Source organism: Sprattus sprattus (assembly GCF_963457725.1).
Source record: "Sprattus sprattus genome assembly, chromosome: 9".
Classification (NCBI taxonomy): domain Eukaryota; kingdom Metazoa; phylum Chordata; class Actinopteri; order Clupeiformes; family Clupeidae; genus Sprattus; species Sprattus sprattus.
In genome coordinates this window covers 23,913,139-23,936,077 of record NC_137928.1, presented here as the reverse complement: position 1 = coordinate 23,936,077, position 22,939 = coordinate 23,913,139, and the positions used below count along the sequence as shown (strand labels likewise).

The 22,939-nt window shown below is 43.8% G+C and overlaps 1 protein-coding gene across 2 annotated transcripts in view; it reads right to left on the bottom strand.

The window, feature by feature from the left end:
• Positions 1 to 22,939, bottom strand: part of aplp2 (amyloid beta (A4) precursor-like protein 2) — a 44,028-nt gene that overhangs the window by 3,542 nt on the left and 17,547 nt on the right. Inside the window, exons 2-14 of one of the 2 annotated variants that reach the window (XM_080845244.1) lie at positions 20,535 to 20,708; positions 19,894 to 20,026; positions 11,951 to 12,063; positions 10,896 to 11,113; positions 10,439 to 10,674; positions 9,944 to 10,111; positions 7,340 to 7,473; positions 7,173 to 7,247; positions 6,822 to 6,980; positions 6,168 to 6,296; positions 4,852 to 4,951; positions 3,700 to 3,873; positions 740 to 825 (exon numbers count right to left, since the gene is read on the bottom strand). In XM_080845244.1, coding sequence (XP_080701370.1) covers positions 740 to 825; positions 3,700 to 3,873; positions 4,852 to 4,951; positions 6,168 to 6,296; positions 6,822 to 6,980; positions 7,173 to 7,247; positions 7,340 to 7,473; positions 9,944 to 10,111; positions 10,439 to 10,674; positions 10,896 to 11,113; positions 11,951 to 12,063; positions 19,894 to 20,026; positions 20,535 to 20,708 — 1,899 coding nt within the window. The remainder of the gene's footprint in view (positions 1 to 739; positions 826 to 3,699; positions 3,874 to 4,851; positions 4,952 to 6,167; positions 6,297 to 6,821; positions 6,981 to 7,172; positions 7,248 to 7,339; positions 7,474 to 9,943; positions 10,112 to 10,438; positions 10,675 to 10,895; positions 11,114 to 11,950; positions 12,064 to 19,893; positions 20,027 to 20,534; positions 20,709 to 22,939) is intronic. The other variant, XM_080845245.1, reaches the window with a different exon arrangement.

The window sequence follows — 22,939 nt, the reverse complement described above, 5'->3', positions numbered from 1 at the left end:
TTTAAGACTAAAAATAGGTGACTAACAACAACAACTGTGATACTGTGAGACGGGGAAAACCATTTTTTAAATAAATATGAATCTTGCCACCCATTTTACTGCACAGGATTCAGCATTTAGCCGCTCGGATGCTTCTACCAATGCTTGTGTGACTTGTGACAAGGTAAATGCTGACATGCTGACAAAAATATGCTGCATCAACAACACACATACAAGCAAACACACACACACATTCATTTACACACACACTCACTCACAGCATGCAAATTACAATAATTTTTGCCCGTCATTCAACTACCCTCAACAAGCATTTGGGCACAGAAACATGCAAATGGCTGCTGGGCTTTAGAAACAAGACCACAGAAATTCTGAGAGAGGAGGTCATTCCAGCGAACACAGCGGCCCATGGCTCCAGGAGCCATTTAACTCATTAAAAGCTTAACCCATAGGGCGCAGGAGGACAACCTAGTGCCAAGATTTAGATCAATCGTAAAGCGTTTGAATGTGATAGAACAAGCACACTGTGTGGGTTATTTTGTTTCTCCTTGCAGTGGTTTCATTGGAGTTGGGTGTCAGATTAGTATTTCAATTTAATTGACTTAGCCAGCTCTCAGATGCAGAAAAATGGGTGCAGGAGTAAGAGGTGACACCAGAGGTAAGACGGGCTGGCGTGTCTGACCAACGGTGTTGCAGACGCCACGACGGGCAGGCAGGCGGGCGGGAAAGGAAAAGCACTCACCACTTTGTCGCTCCCCTTGCTTCCCTTGCTGTTGATGATTCTCTCTTCTGCGCCGATCAGTCCATTTAGCCCAGACATGCCAGAACCTGTGGGGATCACCAGAACTCAGTCACACACGCACAAATATCGTTTTCTGACTGCCAGCTGTCAAGCTGAGGTGCAAGTGGCATCCTGTGTATTTATAAGTGAATGTGCCGGACGCACAGACACACAGAGACTAAAACCTCCTAGAAAAGTCTCGAATTGAACAAAATATGCATTGAGATATCAAATATTTGTAGATATCATTTGTTTCTTTTTGTGAATCCATAAATGTGCTCATCAAGCTGAGGCCTTCATTCATAACGCAGGATCCATTAATCTGTTTTGAAAAATCAAAGGTCCAGGCCACAGTCCTCCTGCACAAGGCCTAGCAGCATTGTAAAACCAACAGCACACACTCACCGACTCACACAGGGGTCCTTGGATCTGTACATGAGCTTGTTTTAATACCAATATTGCATGGTGGTCTGGGTTGTTACAATACATTGCTATTTATCAGGGCAACTTTTCCAAATCTTCCTCTTAGTCATGATAAAAATGGATGCTACTGTTCTGCAATGCATAAACCTTTACTCCTACAAATACTACCAATAATGAAGATGAAAATAGGACACCTTTGATGACCACTAATTCACAATTCACCCCGAAAAGAAAAATGCAGTCTTAATCAAGCCGACTTTTTTAAACACACAAGCGAAAACACACACATCTACTATAGTAAGGTTCTGGATTTATAGATGAGAGCAGATTTCCCAAGAAGAAAAAGAAAAGTCTAACTAGGAATCAGCAGGTTTCCCATGGATTTCCACTCACACAGGAAAAACCAGGATAAGTCAAAGGGTTGTGCTTCAGCACTGCAGGAAACAAATTGGACCAGCTTAAACTTGGCTTCAGGTCAATGAAATCGTGCAGCCCTCCAACAGGGCCGGCTCATTTAAAGGAGTTCTATCTAGGTAGGGAAGCGGGGCAGGACTGGGGCAGTAATAATTAGATAAAACACGGCAGAAAATGAAGTGAGAAGCTGAGGACAGAAGCCTGGAAAGCAACCCTCAGGCTTATCCAACCCTCAGGCCTATACCGAGTGCAGTGAGCTGGATTTCTAACCTTGAGCCAGTAATCTACTGCAATTTTTTTCCTCTCGTCACATTTAATAGAAACGAACCCCCCCCACCCGATGAATGACTGTACGAATGAGTGAGCATGTGAGGCATCACAGGAGGCTAACTAGACAAAACATGGGAGAGGGAGGAGAGCAAAGAGGGGTATGAGGAAGTTGATGACACCACAACATAAAAAGAGCCATTTTGAGAGGCAGTGGAGAGGCACAGGTGACAAACGGGATGGGAGGAAAAAAGAAGAGAAGCAGCAAAGCCACCAACCTTTCTTGAAGGCACGAGGGGGTTCAGACAGATCACCTAGGCATTGAGAGTGAGCAAACGAAGAGAAAAAAATGGGGGGGAAGAAGAGAGAAGAAAAAAGAGAAACTCAGGTGAGCAAAGAAGAAGGCAGTTTTGTCAAGCTGTGCCAAATGACTGAAGATAAGTCCTACAGGGCAGCTTCCGGAAAACAAAGGTAAAAAGATAACCCAAAAAGAGAGAGGGGGGGGGGGGGGGGGGATTTCAGTGTGGGCTTGCTGGAATCAAAGTCCTTTAGGGCATTAATGTTTGTTTCATGCTCTGCTTGTGATGTTCTGATAAACACCAGCCTACATTTCCCCCGCTGGCAGTCAGGGTTTCACTTTGTTCCCCTCTGTGTGTTTTTTTCAAAGCTCTTCTACTCGGCGTGGACACGGGGAACAGGCTGAGAAAATGGAGTATTGCGATGTGAGAGGGCCATTTTCAAAGCAGTTGGCCCCAGCTAGGCACCAGAGCCTAGGGGCCTTGTGATTTTAGTTGAACCTTAAATGATGTCGTGTTACAGGCAAAGCCACTGGGACTCATGTTAGCTCCGACAAGAACAGGCCCATGGCTCCCTTCCACAAGCCAGCAGATCTCTGCACACTTAGTGCCCCTCTTAGCAAACATTACAGCTCATGGCTCTCTCTGCTCCCAGCTCTACCATTACCTGACTTGTCCTAAGAGACCAGCAGTTCCCCCACACTATCAGAGGAGAGAAACTGCCAAGTGTCCATGGCTACAGGCAGAAAAACCTGCTTAACAGGGTTTTGAAAACAAAATGTTCAGAAATATAGTGGATTATTTCCTCAACTGTCCATGTGTTTGTAAAATGTGGTGTTAGCAAAAACAGCCAAAATCATTCATTGAACTATAGCTTCGTATACATTTTTTGTACAGTTTTGTACAGTACATCTTCTTAAATACTGGCATGTTAGAGCAATGAATGCTCATATAATCCATGGACTTTGGACAACTAACATTTGAGCTCGTTGTCCATGAATCCCATATTTCTGTTTTAAAGGCGACTTTTATGGCACCTGGAATAATTACATTGGGTGGTACTGTAAAGTTTGGGATACGGTATACTCACAACTATGTCTGACGGACGCTGAATGAAAACGGTTAACCATGTCTGGTGTGACATACTTCAAACAAGCTTTGTTTAATTTGACTCCATGGTGCTAAATGGCTGGGCATGATGCTAAGGTGGCTCAAAAATATACTTCCATGCATTGCCCTGCATCTATCTAGATCAGCTCCTGGTTTTTCTGGCTATTTCGCACCATGAACTGAAGTACATTTGCTTGCCTTTGGAATATCTGCATGGTCTGTCAGACAGAGGGGGATAACCCTGCCTATGTTTACCTCAAAAGGGTTCATGACTATCAGTTGTGGTTATATGTGCAACTGTCTGAAATAATAATGAACTCTAAAAGAAGGTGAACGGTTCACCCTTTCTGTCAGCTGTGACAGAACCAACAATGTATGGGCATCATCCCCAGCCTCAGACAAACAACTCACCCTCTGGCTCAGGATGGGACCCCAGAGAGTTGACCTGGAAGGGTCGGAAGGGCTTGCTATCAAAGGTGGGGACCTCCACACTCTCCTCCGATGACATGGTCACATCTGGCTGAGACTCGGAGATGGAGGACAGGAACTGGTCCATGTCAGCCTTCTGCTCTTGAAGCAGTTCATCTAGGGGTCCAGGAAATGAGGAGAGCAAGAGGAAGCCAGTCAGAGAGAAGGAGAGAGAGAAAGGAGGAGAGTGAGAAAGAGAGAAGGAGGAAAAGAAAGGATAAGTCTTTCATAAGCAGACTAAACAGTTACCAGATTATTTGAAATGACAATTACAAACATCTTTCTCCCCGATACCCTTTCATAACCTGCCAAAATATCTCTTGAAATATAACAACAGGTTCTCATAGTCATAGTATATGATATGAACAACTACTTTCTTCCAAAAACTCTACATAATTTCCCCTCTCTCTCCTGTGGTATGAAATAGACATGACCCAGTTCTGTCAGAGCCTCCATGTCTCTTTAATCTAGAGTTCCCTCAACCTCACAGTTTCTTTTCTAACAGAAGAAAGCGAGATGGAAAGAGAGTGAGAAACGAAGACAGTAGTTTTGGCAGCTCACTCCCTCTCAAATGAACCTCAGGCCCCAGAGACAGAGACAGAGACAGAGACTGGCTGGGGTGGTTGTTGCAGCAGCAGCAGCAGCAGCAGCGCAGCTTGTTTCGGTTTAATTGCACTGAATGTTGTGTGGAGGGGCTCTGTGCGGTTGGGATAAAGGCATCTCTGCTGAGACACGCACAGTGCCAGGCTGCCCTCAACCTCACTTAGGCAAGGGAGAGGAGGAAACGGGGCTTCATTTAGTCTCCAGCTGCTGCTCTGCTAATTGATTCACAGGAACAGCAGTGGAGCTATAGATTTTCATAATGGAATTATGCCCTCTATCCATAACTGGGTGTAAAAAAATGTCCCAACCTCCCAAAGTCAGAAAATTGTGTAGCCCACTTTGGCTTGCTCTGAAAATGTCCCCAGCGAGTGGAGCAGTGGAACTTGACTGATATTCAGAATACAACCGATTTTCCATCTAGAAATGTCATAGTTCTAATTATTCTCTCTGAACTCCATTAAGCCTTCAGGCCCCATCATCAGTGCCACCTACCAATTTCATCCTGGATCTCATCGGCAACGTAGGGGACTTTGTAGAGCAGAGACAGGCTCTGATTCATCCTCTCTTCGATCACACGCAGATGTGTCATCACCTTGGGAAAACACATGGAGATTGAGAAATCAATTCACTTTGTAGACTATAAGACACTGCAGGATGGCGATAACCGCGAGGTCCAATAAAAGAAACCTGAAGGGATGATTACAATGATATTTCATTATCTGTACGATAACAGCATTACGAGTCATCAGTCCTTTAAGCCGTATCCTTATTTTAATACTTTTCCCCAAGCTAAACCAAAATACCTAATTTAACTGCCCTACTTTCTGTGAAGCAGGAAACGAGATAGGAATCAGAAAATCTAGTCCGGATTCTGGCACATTAGAAAATCTTTTTTTTAAACAATCACACCCTGCTATGCACTGCTTACAGCAGCCGTGTAGTTTCTCAAAGCCAGCAACAGATGGCAATAATATGCCTTTCCAAAAAACAGAAGGGAGGCTCCACCCAGCACACACACACACACACACACACACACACACACACACACACACACACACACACACACACACACACACACACACACACTTACTCTCACACCATGCAATTTGTTTCTTTTCTTCTCAAGCTGCACATGGAAGAGAGAGATGCATATGTTTTTGTTGACAATGTTAATGTACTCAAGCTTCAATGGCAGCAAACTGAAGAGTGTAATCTTCATTTAAATCCAGATTAACCGGAACATCCCTAATGCAAAGCACTCGACAAATGAGATAAGCCATCGGGGGGTTCTTCCCATGGCTTTGCATAGACATTAAAATTTTCACAACAATCCATTTCTGTCTTAATGTGTTCATCCCGGTCTCCCTAACATTACTCCTGCACCAACCCAAGGTGGTTCATTGTCACTCAGATTAGCTGAGTGTCAAGTTCATCTAGTGTACCAAGGGATCAAGAGTCGAGAGGCCATCTGATCAAATCTCTAACACTGGTGCTCAGTAGCATTACACAAGAACTGTGCTATACTAATCTGCCGCATGCTTCTTGTCTAGTCATGCTAGCCCACCCACAGCTTCTAGCCTAATAGCGCTGTACTTTGCTCCCCGCCCTGCATGTGGTTTATATAGTCACTGAATTCCACACACTGGGTTAAGTCAGCACTCAACTGCAGATGGAATTTCACACTGAACTCTGCCGTTTCAAGGTGGTAAACATACATACATGTCCATCCGAAGTTGGGGTCCCCCCCCCCCGCCATAATGAGAGCCAATCATTACTGAGGGGAAATGTGTGTTATTACATGGGCGTACCTGGGACTTCATCTGGGCAGCCTTCTCTGGGTCCACAGCCAGGACGTGCTGGTAATGCCGGATGGTGTGCTGGCGATCCTTATTCTCGGCACGCACATACCTCTTCAGGGCCGCCAGAATGCGGTGGGGCTGAGAGAAGAAAGAGAGGGGTGTGCAGAGGAGTGTTACATGGCCATACTTTGCAGGCAGGACAGGTTGGGCTGTGTGCTACTGAGAGGATCAGTTAAAAAATGACATGGGGGGGATAATGAAAAAGTGATTTTCCAAAGTGCCTGAGGGGAGAGTACAGACGCAGCTCAATTCATCATGGTGATTTATTTTAAATATCCCCTGCAGACCTGGCAGGCTGTCACCTTTTTAGGCTTCACTGTTACAAATGCTGACCTTGATCCTGTATATGCAAGTAGACAGCAGTATCCGAAATGAATAGAGAGAGAATTAAATTACCAGAAATATGAATTATGAAATTTTTAGTGACACTATGCTAACTGTACTGAATCCACAAAACAAATGAAATATATATATTTAGGTTTGTTTTGCCTAACAAACCAACTATAGTGCTTCCTCGTCAGGCTGGGCTTCCAGCCATGCCCATCCAACTGAGTGAGTGCCCAGGGCCAGGCACCAGGACCTTGCTGGAGCTCTGGTTCTTACCTTTGGTGGGTCGGCCTGCAGGGCAGCCAAGTAGTTCTCCAGAGCTAGGCGGCGGCGGTCATTCAGCATGGCCTCCACGCGTGCCAGGTGTGTCTCCACCAGCTGCTGCTTTTCACTGGCTGCCTCCTCCTCCAGAGACTCCACCATGGCCTGGAAGTGCTGCACAGCACATGGGAAGGGGGGCAAGAGGGGCAGAAATGGGAGAGACAGGGGAAGAAGTGTTTTCCTCAGTCATGAATAATAATGGCTCCTTATACCCAAGCAATCAGACAGGGATGATGGCTCTCTATGCAGCTTTTGTTTGTGGATGGAGGTTTTGTTTGTTGATAGAGGGGGCTGTTTGTGGCTCACCTGGATAAGGGTCTGCCTCTCACCCTTGGGCAGGTTCTTAGCCTGACGCTCAGCCTCCTCCCATTCCTTCCTCACCTACGGAGACAGAGACAGAGGATGTAAATGTGTGTTGAAAACACCCCAATGGACCACTAAGACAGTCTCTGCGAGACATCTCCGGCCCTCACCCTCTCCATGCGGTTGCGGTGGCGGATCTCCAGCTGCTCCTTGGCCTTCTGGAAGCGGCTGTGCTCCTTGTCGTCGGCTGGCGTCTCGAAGTACACGTCCACGTCATCGGTAGGCTGTGGTGTGGGGGGTGTAACTGCACACACACACACACACACACACACACACACACACACACACACACACACACACACACACACACACACACACACACACACACGCAAAAGTGGAATAGTGAGATGGAGAGCTTGCAACGAACAGACAGCTGTCTAAAAGCACAAACGAGGAAAGAAGGCAAACGGACAGAGACAGAAGTTGAGGCAGCAAAGCAGCAGTCTCTCTGACACAAAGAATCTTCTTTGTCTTACAGAGAGAAGATCTGGAAGATGAAAGAGAGAGGAAAACACAAGGTGCCTCTGATTCTCCAAGGCAAGGGGTAATGCGAGAAGAGATTATTTCCTAGTTGCTCTGCAAGCTTAGCACTTTAAAAGGCAACCATGATCCGCTCTGATAGACAGCCAGATGACATTCCCATCCCACACAGAGGACAAATGGGCCATCTTAGGAACTGCTCTTCAGTCTCAAAAATCCTGCTGATTCAACTGCTTCTGCATCTTAACCAGTAAACTCCAATTAGTTTGATGCTGAGCTGCTGAAAACAGATGTTGTAATCGACTACAGTGCCATCACAGATCCTTCCAGAAGCAACTTGAAACGTAAAGGCTCTTTGGCAGACACAGCGCTTCTAGCAGGCAGAACATGACAGAGGACAGTGCAGGTAAAGAGGGAGCTGAACATGGAGGCAAGCAGACAGAGACAAGGGGTCCTTAGGCCAGGAAAAAGTGTGCATGGGTTTGCAGAAAACAGTAAGCTGTGGTGGGTAGTTCAGGCTCGTGTGGGGTAAAGGAACAAGAAGGGCAACAAATCTTTAGGAAGATATGTGATGTCTTCTCCGACTGTTTATACGGATTTATACAAGCACATTGTGCATGGTGTAAGGAGAGAGAAGGTTATATGTATGTATATACAGTATATAGATACTGTATGTTTGTGTACGTATATATGTACATCTAAAAAAATATATATATATTGTGGAAAAGTTCCGTAATTTAATTCAAAAGTGACACCATAATATATTCTAGAATCATTACACTTAAAGTGGCATGTTTCAAGCCTTTTTGTTTTAATCTTGATGATTATGGCTTACAGCTTGTATAAATATAAAATCCAGTACCTCAAAATATTAGAATCAAGAATTTAAAATACAGAAATGTCAACCTGAGAAGAGGTCTAATCAGCTAATTAACTCAAAACACCTGCAAAGATTTCCTGAGCCTTCAATCTCTCAGTCTGGTTCAGAACACACAACCACATTAATGGGGAAGACTGCTGACTTGACAGTTGTCTAGAAGACACTCATTGACCCCCTCCATGAGTCATTGCTGAAAGGGATGGGTGTTTGCAGAGTGCTGTATCACAGCATATTCATGGAAAGTTGACTGGAAGGGAAAAGTGTGGTAGGTAAAGGTGCACAAGCAACAGGGAGGACCGCAGCCTTGATAGGATTGTGAAGCCATGTCGATTCAAGAACTTCGGGGAGCTTCACAAGGAGTGGACTGAGGCTGGAGTCAGTGTATCAAGAGTCACCACGCACAGACGTGTCCAGGAAATGGGCTACAAGGGTCGCATTCCTATTGGTAAACCACTCCTGAAACAGAGACAACGTCAGGATCGTCTTACCTGGGCGAAAGAGAAAAAGAACTGGACGTTGCTCAGTGATCCAAAGTCCTCTTTTCAGATGAAAGTAAATGTTGCATTTCATTTGGAAATCAAGGTCCCAGAGTCTGGAGGAATAGTGGAGAGGCACAGAATCCAAGTTGCTTGATTTCCACAGTCAGTAATGATTTGGGGTGCCATGTCATCTGCTGGTGTTGGTCCACTGTGTTTTATCAAGTCCAGAGTCAATGCAGCCATCTACCAGTAGATTTTAGAGCACTTCATGCTTCCGTCTGGTGACAAGCTTTATAGAGATGCTGATTTCCTTTTCCAGCAGGACTTGGCACCTGCCCACAGTGCCAAAATGACTGGTAACTGGTTTTCTGCCCATAGTATTACTGTTCTTGATTCGCCTGACCTGAACCCCATAGAGAATCTATGCGATATTGTCAAGAGGATAATGAGATCCACCAGCCTCAACAATACATACGAGCTGAAGGCCGCTATCAAAGCAACCTGAGCTGATTGCCTCCCTGCCACGTCGCATTGATGCAGTAGTTTGTGCAAAAACAGCCCTGACCAAGTATTGAGTTCATAAACTCTACTTTTAAAGAGGTTGACATTTCTGTATTGTAAATGTTTTACTCTTAATATTTTGAGAAACTGCATTTTTTCCATGAGCTGTGAGCTGTAATCATCAAGATTAAATCAAACAAGGTTTGAAACATGCCACTTTATGTGTAATGATTCTAGAATAACTATGAAGGTGTCACTTTTTAAATACAATTTTGGGATATTCATTTTTTAGATGCACTTGTATTTATATATATATATAGATAGAGAGATAGGGGGTAGAGGAGCATGTCAGAAATCCATGGCAGCGAACTTACTCAGGCGCTTGCACACAGCCATGCAGTACTCCTCGGAGTCGAAATTGTTGCGGTTGCCGGCACAGCCTCCGTAGATGAAGCGCATGCACTTCCTCTGGCGCATGTCGAAGGCCCAGCGGGGCATGGATGCACGGCAGGGGCCCGTCTCAGCCTCCAGGGAGCACACGGCTGCCAGAGGACAGCAGTTATAGCCTCCCACCAGCAGGGGCAGCACTCAACACTGCCACTTCTCCACTCAACCATTCAAAAACTAGGCTAGGTTTGGGGCCAAGATGATTCTAATACTGACTATATGACTGTTAAAGGTCATATCTGGTTCATTCTAAAGCCTTTTAATGTGTCATGTAGTTACATTTGATGCCTGGTACGCGTCTTACTTTCAGATAGCAATGAAAAACATATACTAATTGCTGAAAAAAAGGAATCAATCTGGTGCTTGCTCCTGACTCATGTCATTGTTTAAAAGGTTCTGTAAAATAAACCCACTGTCCTTACCCTTAACATTCTCCTGAGTTTTAATCTGAATGTTTTCTTCAACCTCGTCATCATCTTCTTCTTCGACATCATCATCAGTCTTCTCTTTCTTCTCCATGCTCTCACGGTCATCCTCCTCATCCTCATAAACGTAGTGATAGTCGTCGTCATCATCATCATCACCATCATCCTCCTCCTCCTGCTCGTCCTCAACTATGTCCTCCCTCTGTGTGGGCTGCTCATTAGCTGGGGCCTCACTGCATGACAAAGGGTGGAAACAAAGAGAGGGGGAAGTGATTTTAGAGTGGTGGGCACTACTCAGGTTACGCTACTCTGTGTGATGGAAATGGAAGAGCAGCCCTCACAGGACAGTAGCCAGATGGTCCCGTAATTCATCACACATATACAACAGCTGTTAGCTGACACGAACACACACACACACACACACACACACACACACACACGCACAAACACTGACCTCTCCTCCAAGGCCAGATCATTATCCTCCTGAGGCTCCTCCACCTCAATCTCCTCTTCATCCTCATCCCCCTCTACCTCAGCGGGCAGGGCGGGCAGGGCGGGCTCCTCAGGGCGGCTGGAGGGGCAGCACACATACTCGGTCCCGTGGAACTTATCAATGCCACAGGGCAGCAGCATGCCATAGCTGTGCAACATCATGGTCCCCTTGAGGCAGGCCTGAGAAAGGGGGGACCACACGGAGACGGATGTTAGAGTGAGGAATGAGACAGAGATTGAAACAGACAGATACAGACATCGTCTTCCGAACTTCACTATCTAGATGCTCCAGACTGGGTGTGTGAGTCACTGCTTTCGATCGGCTCACATAATATGGGCACAGAGATGGAGTTGGACAGACAATCCTGAACGCATGCTTAATTAATTGAAATAGTCGTAGACGTCAATGAGGTAGTTTAGCTCTCATTTTATTGTGCGTCTTGTGGTTTTAGTGTATGTGTATGTGTAGAAGAAATTAAGCCGTATGAAAGAGTAAGTCGTGCTGAGCCGAAGGCATAGCTGCTGTGTATTTTGTGTGCGTGTTTGGTAGGCTGTGGCCTGAAAGGTGGGACGGGCCTGGGGATTAGCTGCATTATGGCTAATCTGACTACAGCCTGCAATGTGACAGCTTCTATGGCCACAGGCACTCATAGAGAGAGAGAGAGATAGCGAGAGAGAGAGAGAGAGAGAGAGAGAGCGTCAGAGAATGGATGGCTTCATTTATGCAGTGTTAAACCCAGGGCACTTTCCACACATCATAGGGGACCTGATCCTACCCACTTTGTGACAGTTACCATTTAAACCAGTCTGTTCAGAAACATCTGCTGTCTGGTGTGTGTGATGTAAGAGTGCAACAATCTCGAAAAAGTGGTCAGAGAAAAACTGCGGCCTAAAAATGACCACTTCGATTCTCTCATGCTGGCACATTCCATTCAGAGTTCACGCCCCTGCCATGTTTTCTTTTGTCTGTGAGTCATGGTGTTTGCCCTGCTCATTGTGGTCTGGTCGTTATCTCACCTCCTTGGCCACTCCGTGCCACTGCTGGTGACTAACGCACATGTCCATGCGCTCTTTGTGGAAGAACTTGCACTTCTCAGGGACCAGGAGGACATCGCTCACAAAGTCCCCCACTAGAACAGAATAAACAGAGAGAACAAGATGTCAGGAACAACAACAACAACAAAAAACAGAATAGAGGCTCTGTGGTGGATGTGGACCCCCCACACCTCCACCCCATCCTAAAAAGAGAATATTTAATGACAGAAGGCAAAAACCTGGCATCATTTATAATTCATGGCCATCTGATACTTTGATCTTCCTTCCAGCAGTATTATAAAGTGGGCAAGTGACACATGGATAGCTGGTCTTGTCCCAGGGATCTGAGCACACAGACATACTCAGTTAACAGTGGGCAGAACTGCAAGTGTGAGAGTGGCATTCCTCAACCTTATCTTTGTGGCCAATACAACACTACCAGTGCAGCTAGCAGGTCCAGGGTCATCACCCCCTTAAAGTCTAAGGAAATTGGACCATTCTGATGATATAAATATTCACCCATGTGAAATGAGCCACATCCATAATACTTCACATTTCATCAAGCGCCTGGTATATGAGATATGGTTGTTGATCCCCTCAGCATATGGTGTTGGGGTCAGTAGAGGTCAAGCATGAGCGTCTACTAACACACACGTCCAAACAAAGAGCCAGAGATGTCTGCAGGGTGATGACATGTGCAATGGAGGTACAGATGATGGCTCTCATAACTGCTTATTTAGCTGCCTGCCATAAAGCTTACCTCAGGCATGGCGTAAAAGAGGAAGACAAGGAGGGAGAGGAAAGAAAGAGAGCGAGACAGCGATAGAGAAGGCAGTGTTCTGGAAAATGAGAGGGTTTAGAGAAAGAGAAGGGAGTTGCAAATAGCAGAGCGGACAGCTGCTTGTCCCCCCTTCACCCCCACAAAAGCAAACACATAACGCGGTCACATAAGCACACCCACACACACACACACATCCAGACAGACAAATCCACACACTCCAGACCCACACAACTATGCAGAGCACTCCAACACAGACCTTCCACAGAAATAGGGGTCATCACAACAACAACCACGTCTGTTACAATGACAAAATCAGACTTGGCCACCATGTAAAAGATTTGTCTTAGTATGATTTCGAATTGCAAAAACCTCTCCCGTATAGATAGCAGTGCTAATGACAATATTCCCTGTGTGAATTAAAGTCAGCTGTGGACAAGCAAAATATGACCAGTCTTGAGTCTTGAGCTGATATTAAATGTGAGAGGGACGTCTCCACACAGTCTCCTCCTCTATTGTCCTGTCTGTCCTCTCTGTTGCTAGTTCACAAAGGTCTTATTTTGTTTAGGGTTCAGGTTGTTGTCAGGACCCCTGTAGCAGGTAGGCAGACAGACTATGGTCCAGTGTCTACTGGCTGTGCAGCTCGACCTCATCTCTCACTCTTATTCCAAATTTCGTTGTATGCAAATACAATGACAATAAAGGCTTTTCTATTCTATTCTATACTTCCTCTTCAGGTCTCCCCTTCAGCCACATAGTCCAATGTCAAACGCCCTTCCAACTCTGCTCCTCTACCACTCCCTCTGACCCTTTTCCATCAGTACCAGTCTCTCAACCATCAGTCTGCAGGGATGGACGCTACTCGACTCACTGCAGCCATGAGGCAGCACAGCACGCTCTCCTCCCCTTGAGCCCAGTGGCTCCACGCTGGGGGATTGGGGATGAGATTAGCAGCCAGGCAGCAGGGTAGGTTGTCTCCCACTGAGCCTTGAGCCCACAGCTATATGAAGAATCAATAATTGGCCAATGGCAAGATAAGTGATTGAGATCACTGAAATAAGCAATGTTGGGCAAGTTACTGAAAATAAGTACTTAGTTACAGTTACTAGTTACTTCTTTTAAAGGTCATTTAATTACTTCACCAGTTACTGTATATCAAAAGTAATTAGTTACTAAACAAAGGTGCCTTGAGGTGCAGCATATAATTGAATATGTGATTTTCAAAATATTAAGATCAACAACGAAGGGGACACAGCAATTATCGAAGCAAAAGCATACAGGTCTCAATCAAAAAATAAGAAACCCCACAACCCCAGAACCAGTGGCGGCTCCTGAAAAAATTCTCAGGGGGGGCAATGTTTTTGATAATGATTAAGGCGACCCATTCAGTAGGTACGTTAAGTTAGCCGATTTACTCATACAGCAATACCTTTTTGTCCACTATTGGCAGCAACCAACAGTAATATTTCCCCTCTTTCTACATAGCTAGAGTAGAAAGTTACAGGTGGAACACTATGGAAGAAAGTTACATTCAGGAGCCTTCATAAGCAAAAATGATGTGGCTCCACATTAAATGATCCCACTTTTTCATTATTCACACGTCTAAAATGTTGTATGATGTAACATAGCTAAACAGGACACATGAAGTCATCACATAAAAAATAATTCATAGTTAGCTCACACTGTGAAACCTATGAAAAGTGACAGTGGTATATAGAAATACAGACAGCGTTAGCCACTTCACGACCGCGATTTTCTTTCATTCCAATTTCCCTCCCTTTGTAGAAACCTGTTGAATGGATACATTTGGTCTAGGAAGTCCTAATTGTTTTTTTGATCAATTTATCTAGTACGCTGACTAAAAAGCAGTTTCTGTCAAAGAGCGGTTGGAGTTGTTGTACTGAACAGGTGCCATCGCATTGAGAGCTCTTTTTTATGAAAAAAATGGATTTAACATGGGAGTCAATGTGAGGGGTCTGGGGCAATTCTCGTTTCACCCGAAATCACCCAGAGGGGGCGGGGCCATTTGAAGCACGACTTTTGCCTTGACAGCCTGGCTGTTACCTGATTGTACAATGACATTCAAAGGCATATCAGACGGTCTAGTGGTAGAATCCGACAGAAAAAAAATATGAAATTTACATTTACATTTAGCAGACGCATTAATCCAAAGCGATTTACAAGGAAATTGTATTTATACATTAGGATTTTTTTTTTATTATTATTTTTCCCACCCCCCTTTTCCCATAGGCAGTGCGTCGCCCCAATCGCCCTTATGGACGTGCCGCCCCTACTCACAACCACATTAAATGCAACCAGCACGGCATTGTAGACTAGATTTCAGAGTCACTGTAGCAGTGTAGCCATAACGTAGCGATAGCTTGTAAAATGATGATCCTGATGCAATGCTATGGCTTTGTATTAGGTCGCAAGGTTTCGTTCAACTTTGACACAGTGTGTTAAGCTCCTGGTAACTGGTTGGTGTTTGCTATCGCTAGCTAACGTGCAATTTTTCAGACGTAACATTAACATTTTGATTTTAACATTAACACATTTGTATTAATACTAGTTGTCATGAACCATAACTGCAGAGGTGTAAAAAGTACTGAAATATTACACTCAAGTAAAAGAAATTTTACTTAATTACAAGTAAAGTTACCCATCTAAAAATCTACTCAAGTAAAAGTAAAAAGTAAATGTTCTTTAAGTAAAAGTTACTTAGTTACTTCCAACAACTTCATGGGGGTCGCTCCTATACAGTGCAGAAAAGGAGAAGAACAAGACAAATACAATTGAAAGTGGCACAATTGTGAATTCTATGGACAATTTTTTTCCCCTCAACAGTTATTGTGCAAATCAAGGTTGCTAGTGTTCCAAAATCACTCAAATAAAACAAAATCAACCTAAATGTAAGTATGAGGGCACTTGTTTTTAAGACAGAACTGAGGAATAATTTGATAACGGACTTTGCCAATACCCCGACCTATGTATAATTTAGACATGACTGCAGCAATAAAACTTATGTGTGTAAGGTTGTTAGAGCACCTGTAGTCGTTGTTAATAAATAATCTCCTAAAAAGCAAATGTGTAAGATAGCATAATATGCTAACGTACTGTAGCTTGCTTACCTTTTTAACAAGTTGGAACAGGCAAAGGCTATCTAGCAAGCTATCAGTTTGGAATTGTGCAAAACTACTATTGAATATACCAATAAACAGGACGTTCACAGGAATTTTGGATGGCCATTGATCTGCCCTTAAAAAAGGGTAACCCCCCCCCCCCCCCCCCATCACAGGGACTGTATGGAGAACTGAAAAGAACAGGGTCATTATTGATAGTTATAAATAAAACACTCAAATACAGCAATTCATTTGAGCATGGCATCATTCTGTGGAGAATATTCCCGACAGGGGTCATCCTCATACTAGTGGGCTTGAAATGATCACCCTTCTGCATTTTTTTGGGAGCGTCACAATAGGATGGCCCGACTGAATGTGAAAATTTGATAAAGGCCTGATTGTACTAAAATCTCAATATCCTCCCTTGTTGGCATCCCATCCTGTCTTTCTGTGTCGTCTCTCCAAGTCTGTTCTGTTCTCAGAAACTGCCAGATTCTTTGGGCAAAGATTCTTTAAACGTGGCAAACTGAGCCTGGATTAATGAAGATTTTAATTTATTTCATATAACTTGATGATGATCGTTTGTCTGTTCTTCATTTCTACAACTTAAAACTCACATTTTCTTACTCCAAAATCACTTAAATAAAACAAAATCAACCAAAATGTAAGTGTGAGGGCACTTGTTTTAAAGACAGAACTGAGGAATTATTTGATAACAGACCTATCTAATACCCAGTCCTATGTAATAATTAGACATGACAGCAGCAATAAAAACGTATGTTTTGAGCACCTGTTAGAGGTTGTTAGAGCACCTGTAGTCGTTAATAACGGATCTCCTAAAAAGCAATTGTGTAAGATAGCAAAGATTCTTTATTCTTATTTGTTAGAGGAGAGAGGTATCTGGCTAGCTAGCTAGGATGGTCTACATAACAATACAGTAAAGTATTTCACAGTCACTGTAGCGATAACTTGCTTGTAAAATGATGGTCCTGATGTAATGCTATAGCTTTATATTAGATCGCCAGGTTGTGTTCATCATTGATACAGATGTTAAGCTCCTGGTAAATAGCTGACGTTTGCTATCGCTAGCTAGCGTGCAATTTTACCAGCGGTAACATTAAAGGAGCCCAAAGCAACAGTAGGGCATCAAAATGGAAATATTCTGGATAAGACAATCTTTATGATATTTACATTTACTTCACCATATTAGCACATTTGCATCATTATTTGATACTTTGGGCGTTAAAAAGAGTGCTAAAACTAGCCGCAAGAGCGTAGCCCTTTATATATGGGTGCCACCAAAAAATCGAAAGATTTGAAAAAATTGACTCTCCCCACCGGCGGCGCTGGAAGCGAGATTTTCTATCAGTTCTTACCACACAACAACATCTCATCTTTGCTCCTTGAATGTCGATATGTAATGGTATGGTGTTATTGAAACTTACTACGTGTAAAAAACTAGAAATTGAACGTTTATTATTCGAGTCTCAAGCCTCTAATGTTGCCTCGGGCGCCTTTAACATTTTGACTGTAACATTAACATTTGATTGATTTTAGCATTAACAAATTTTTAATAATACTAGTTGTCATCATGAACAATAATTGTTTGGGGATGTTTTCTCAACTACATAGTTAGTTATCATACCAAGCGATAGCTTAGTTCGCACGCTAGTTAGATAGCCATCAGGCTTGACTTCAGCAGTGCTCTGCATAGACATATATGATGCTATGTATATACGCGTGACGCGACTCTCATGCTGAAAATGTCACTTAATTGTCGCATAGACTACATGACTTCACTCCCAGAGATGCAAGAATCAATCAAATATGTATGTTACTATTAATGACAAAATAGTAACGCACAGTGACTTTGACAAGTAACTTTAATCTGATAACTGGTTTGAAAATATTAACGCGTTAAATTACTCGTTACTGAAAAAAGTGGTCAAATTAGAGTAGCACGGTACTAAGTAACGCGTTACCGGCAACACTGGAAATAAGTTACTAAATAAATTACTTAATAACTAAAAAAAGTTTCTTAAAACCCCAGAATGAATAAATCTATTTCAAAATGGCCTCATTATATTTAGAGTAAATTATTATTAGATTGTCCGGCACATGTGAACACTTCGCATGGTGAACCATTTCCTCTGTATTACTCCTCCGAGCTTCTTTCGCTTCAGGAATTCCTCACCTCAATCATTAACAGATTGTAACTTTTCACACAGCCATGTTGCCATGTAGACACCTGATTAAACAAGACTGACCAGGCTGTGTCGGAATTCCCCAGTAGATTGGGATATTCAACACACTTTTACAGACATCTCAAAACGACTGGTATTGATGACACAAATCTTACCCAATAGCCTTTCATGTGAGCCAGACTGAAGCTTTGCAGGGAATGTTCCCATGATTGGCTTTCGCTGAACATTTGGCCGGAGTTTCAGTTTTGACCCGTGGTCACTTATTCTTAGCAGACAGATTCCATTATCACCACTGGTGCTCTACTCTCACCAAGACTTTAAGGAGTCATTGGATGCCTCTGTCTGTGCATCTGTGCTTCTCTGGCTTTCTTAGACACCATGACAGAGTAAGTTTGAAATCCCAATGAGGAATCAAATATATCAGCCAGAGATCAATATAGCACATCATAAAATAAACACAAAATCATTTCTCATATCTGAAGACTATTTTAGAAACTAGAGGGTAATGACAATGGGGAGCGGGAACATGCAGTAATTCTGCTTAATTGCAAACAGGGGGGGGGGGGGGGGTAGTGCTCTAATTGCATAACAGAGCTTGATTATGAATGATCTTTACCATCACTGATAACAGGCCCAGCCACAAACACAGGGCACAAAAGAGAGATGGCCAGAGCTGCAGATGCAGTCTGCTTTTCAGCAGGTTTACTATGCTCAGGACCTTGAATGGTTTTAGAACAGGAAATCACAAAAACAATTAGAAGAAAAATGAAATTAGCCTCTCAGACTCAGAGTGCAAACTAAACGAGCGGCATCTGTGAAATGTAAAATCTAAAGCATTTATCTTGTCACGGTGGGTACTGGGACAACTAGCTAGGCAAAAGTGCTCTGTGCTTATGACAGTCTATCAATCACAGCCGGCCAAACTACTCTGGTTCCACTTGTCGAAGAGTAGCATCAGCATTTTGCTGTACCTTTTCAGCTCTGCCTCCGTCCCTACTTCAAAACCTGCGGCGAAAAAAATGTAAAAAGGAAAAAAAGAAAAAAAAAACCTGCCTTCTCTGGTAGCCTCCGCTTGTCAGCCCATTTCACAGTCCAATGACAGCGCTAATGGCTTTCTCATCCCCTAACTCAGCGCCACAACTCAATCAGACAGAATGAACAAGGGAAAAGATGAAAGGAGAGGACAAGAGTGGGCTGGGGAGGACAAATTGAACAAGAAAACAGGAAAAGTGTATTCTGCTTTTAACATCACAAAATGTTGAGTACGAAGGACTGGACTACTACGTACTGTGAAAATTGTCAAGCAAATGCAGGACTGCTTTATATCATTGGTAAGAAAATAAAAGAGAGAAGGGATGGAAACGGGAAAACAGACAGGGAAGCTCAAATTATTCCCTGTTGCCATGGAGAAGAGTCACCCATGCTTAATGTGTCTGTTCTGCTGCACAGGGAACAGGAGTTTACCAGCTCTGACAGTTCATACAGCCCAGATGACTCTGTGGCCATGGTCAGCGACCAGAGACCAGCGGCAGTAAAGCCAGCAGAATTTACTTCTCAGCTCTGCAGTGTCATCCACTCCCTTCTCACTTTTTTTCACTCTCTCCCTCCCTCTCTGCCTTACAGCTAAATGTTGTGCTTAACCACACCATCATTTTTGCTTCTCATAAATGGCTTTCTATCCACCCTATTTCCATTCTCTCTCAGAGGTATTAGCTATCGAACAGCTTCAACATCAGCAAAAAATGCATATTTGCATTATCAGATAAAATACATGCTGGTTCTACCACTTTCATAAGTATATACATACACACACGTTATTATTACCTAGGCATTTGTAGGGGACCACATCGTGGGAATGACCCTTGCACTGTTTCTTCTGGTCCTTCTTGCACCAGTTCTCAATCTTGATGGCCTGGTTAGCTTCCACCACATTTGTGATCTGCAACTCAGGGTACATCTGGGAGAGGAAGAACAGAGAGAGAGAGATGGAGAGAGAGGGGGGGAGAGGGGGAGGGAGAGAGAGAGGGGGGAGGAAGAGAGAGAGAAAGAGAGAGGGAGGGAGAGAGAGAGAGAGAGAGAGAGGGTGGGAGGGAGAGAGAGAGAGAGTGGGAGCGGGAGGGAGGAAGGGAGAGAGAGAAATGCATCCAGAATAATCTTTAAATGGTATCCTGTCAGGTGTGAAGTTACACACAATTTAACTTCTCTGGAAATGCCATCAGAAATGCACAATAAAATGGATTAGCTCTTCTAGCAGGGGCGCATCTCATGTCAAATAATGGCAACACACATAATGTGGTGAAGAATATAGAGATGAGTGAAGGTGTGTAAGACTAGGGGGGAAGAGAAACCAGCACAGGCATTTACATGTGTTTATCTGACGAAAAGCTTCTTTGTGGGCCTACTGACTCTTGTGCGAACATGTAGATTAGCATAATTTTAAAATACAGCGTGAACTGCAGTCTCACCTCCTGACAGTACTGAAGCACGCCCTCTTTGGTACCAGCGCAACTCTTGGTTCCGGAAGGGTCTGGTTCCCAGCGGCCAGTCTGGATGTTCACGTGCATGTTCAGCTTCCCGCAGAACATGGCCACCTGGGGCTCGGCCACAGCGAACCCTGTTCCTGCATTAGCAGCCAGAGCCTGAAGGACAGAGAGAAAAAAAATTCCATTAGTTGATGAATACACTAGTTATAGATACAAAACTGGCCGTTAAATCCTGTAGGTAATCAAGTCATCTGTAACACTGGGCATTCCACAGGCTGAACTTATTAGTGTCACCCTGGCAAACACCAGGTGTTGTTTACTCTCTGGTCAATTATCCAGACTATGCCACATCTCAAGGACGCAGGCACACCGGGAGGGCAAACATACTCTATATATACCCCGGAAAACAGACACGCTGGTGTATAGAGTCAGGACATATGGTTGTCTTGGGGTAGAAGGGCTTCATCATTTATTTCCTTCTCCACACACCAGTGGGCTGCCAGGTTTTGAATTGCTGAGGAGCACATGAGTGGATCTGTGCGTGTGAATGTGTGTGTGTGTGCGTGTGAATGTGTGTGTATGTATATATGTGTGTGTGTGTGTGTGTGTGTGTGTGTGTGTGTGAATATGTGTGTGTGTATGTGTGTGTGTGTGTGTGTGTGTGTGTGTGTGTGTGTGTCTAGTGTGGCCTGGCACTCGGTCATGCTTCAGGACACATGCTCTTCCTAGGTGCAGTGGAACAGAAACACTCTCAGGATGAGGCTCTCTCCTGCAAATAGATCATTTACCCCTGGTGGCACATACATACCACCAAGCATTCTCAGGAGAGCAAAGTTCCACTGTCGTCAATCAGCTGCCTGCATGTCACAGCATATATAAGCGTAGGCACAATGCAAAGACTGATGTAGAAGAACAACAGCTTTTATCTTTTTTGGAGGCCCTATCTATCACATGCAATGGGGTGATGGAAACCCAAGCTTCCGGAGGGGAAATCAGCACCGTCTCTCCCCACCCTCTCCGTCCTTCCTACAGACAGGATGTGCCCTTACTTCCCCAGTGGTCCTACTGCTCTGCTTCCCTCCACAGGATGCAGCTCCACCCTGCCGGCTATTACTACGGACCACAAATACTGCTCAACACAACGGAGTTCTGCCATCATCAGCTGTGAGGGTCACAAAAACTTCCATACTAACCATAACAGGAAGGCTTTCATTAGTTGACCACCATGATATGCAAAGGGGTCCATTAAAAATGAAAAGAGAGTGTTAAAACAGAAGCTGTGCTTCACTACAGGAGGGAGCTAAGACCAGCAGGACCCCCTTTGGGTGGCATACAAAGACATTATAATTAATGAATAAGCCTAAACGGGAAAGAAACACACAGGAAGCAAGAGAGAGAGTGAAACTTTGACCTTAACAAATATGCCTGACTGCATGACTTCCTTTACATAATTAACTTGCTGCAAACAATTACCAAAAAAGTCAAAGAGATGGATGTAGACAGACAACACGGACTAATTAGAATCCATGGCACTGTACACCTACTGTGTTTTGGACTGAAGGCTTTCCTTTACATTATGTAAAATCAGTCCCTTTATTCTCTTACAGCAATAGTTCCTCGCCTTGCACATTGGCTTTTATCCATTTACTTATCTACATTCTTCTCCAATTCATTTAAACTCATACACAACCCACATGTCAGTTTTGCACGAAAAACTATGGATTGATGAATAACTGCTAGACACTCCAATAATATCCAATATATAATTAATCCCATTTTCTAAATGGTGCACAACGTTTCTGTTTATAAGTGTTTATTTTAAAAGTGTATATTTTTTTATTAATTATGAATACATTATTGAATCATATATACACATTCATAAAAACAGGCTAATAAGACTTAAACAGACTTCAGTTTGCACAGCCTACACAACTGCAGAAAGTGAGAACTCCCACAACCAACTTAAGTGATTGTAACCTCATAATTGTTGTACAAAGACACTTCACGTCTATAACCAACAATTTCCTCTAAACATAGAGACGTACACATCCAAAGAGACAGAACAGACGGACATAAAAGGAGAGAGAGAAATTATAATAGTGATTTTTAGCAGACAGTGCTACCGCTCACATTCTTGAAGTACATGAAATACTGAGAGAGAGAGAGAGAGAGAGAGAGAGAGAGAGATAGTGGGCAAGAGTGTTTGTTTATGTGTGTGTGTGCCTGTGTGTGTGTGTGTGTTTGTGTTTGTGTGATAGGAAAGAGAGAGATTGCTCTGACATACAACAGAGCCCATCCATTAGAGGTCGGCGAATCACCAGGGCCCTGTTTCCCAATGGCAATGGGTCAACTCCAGCGTGGCATACGCATCAACAGTTAGAGGGATA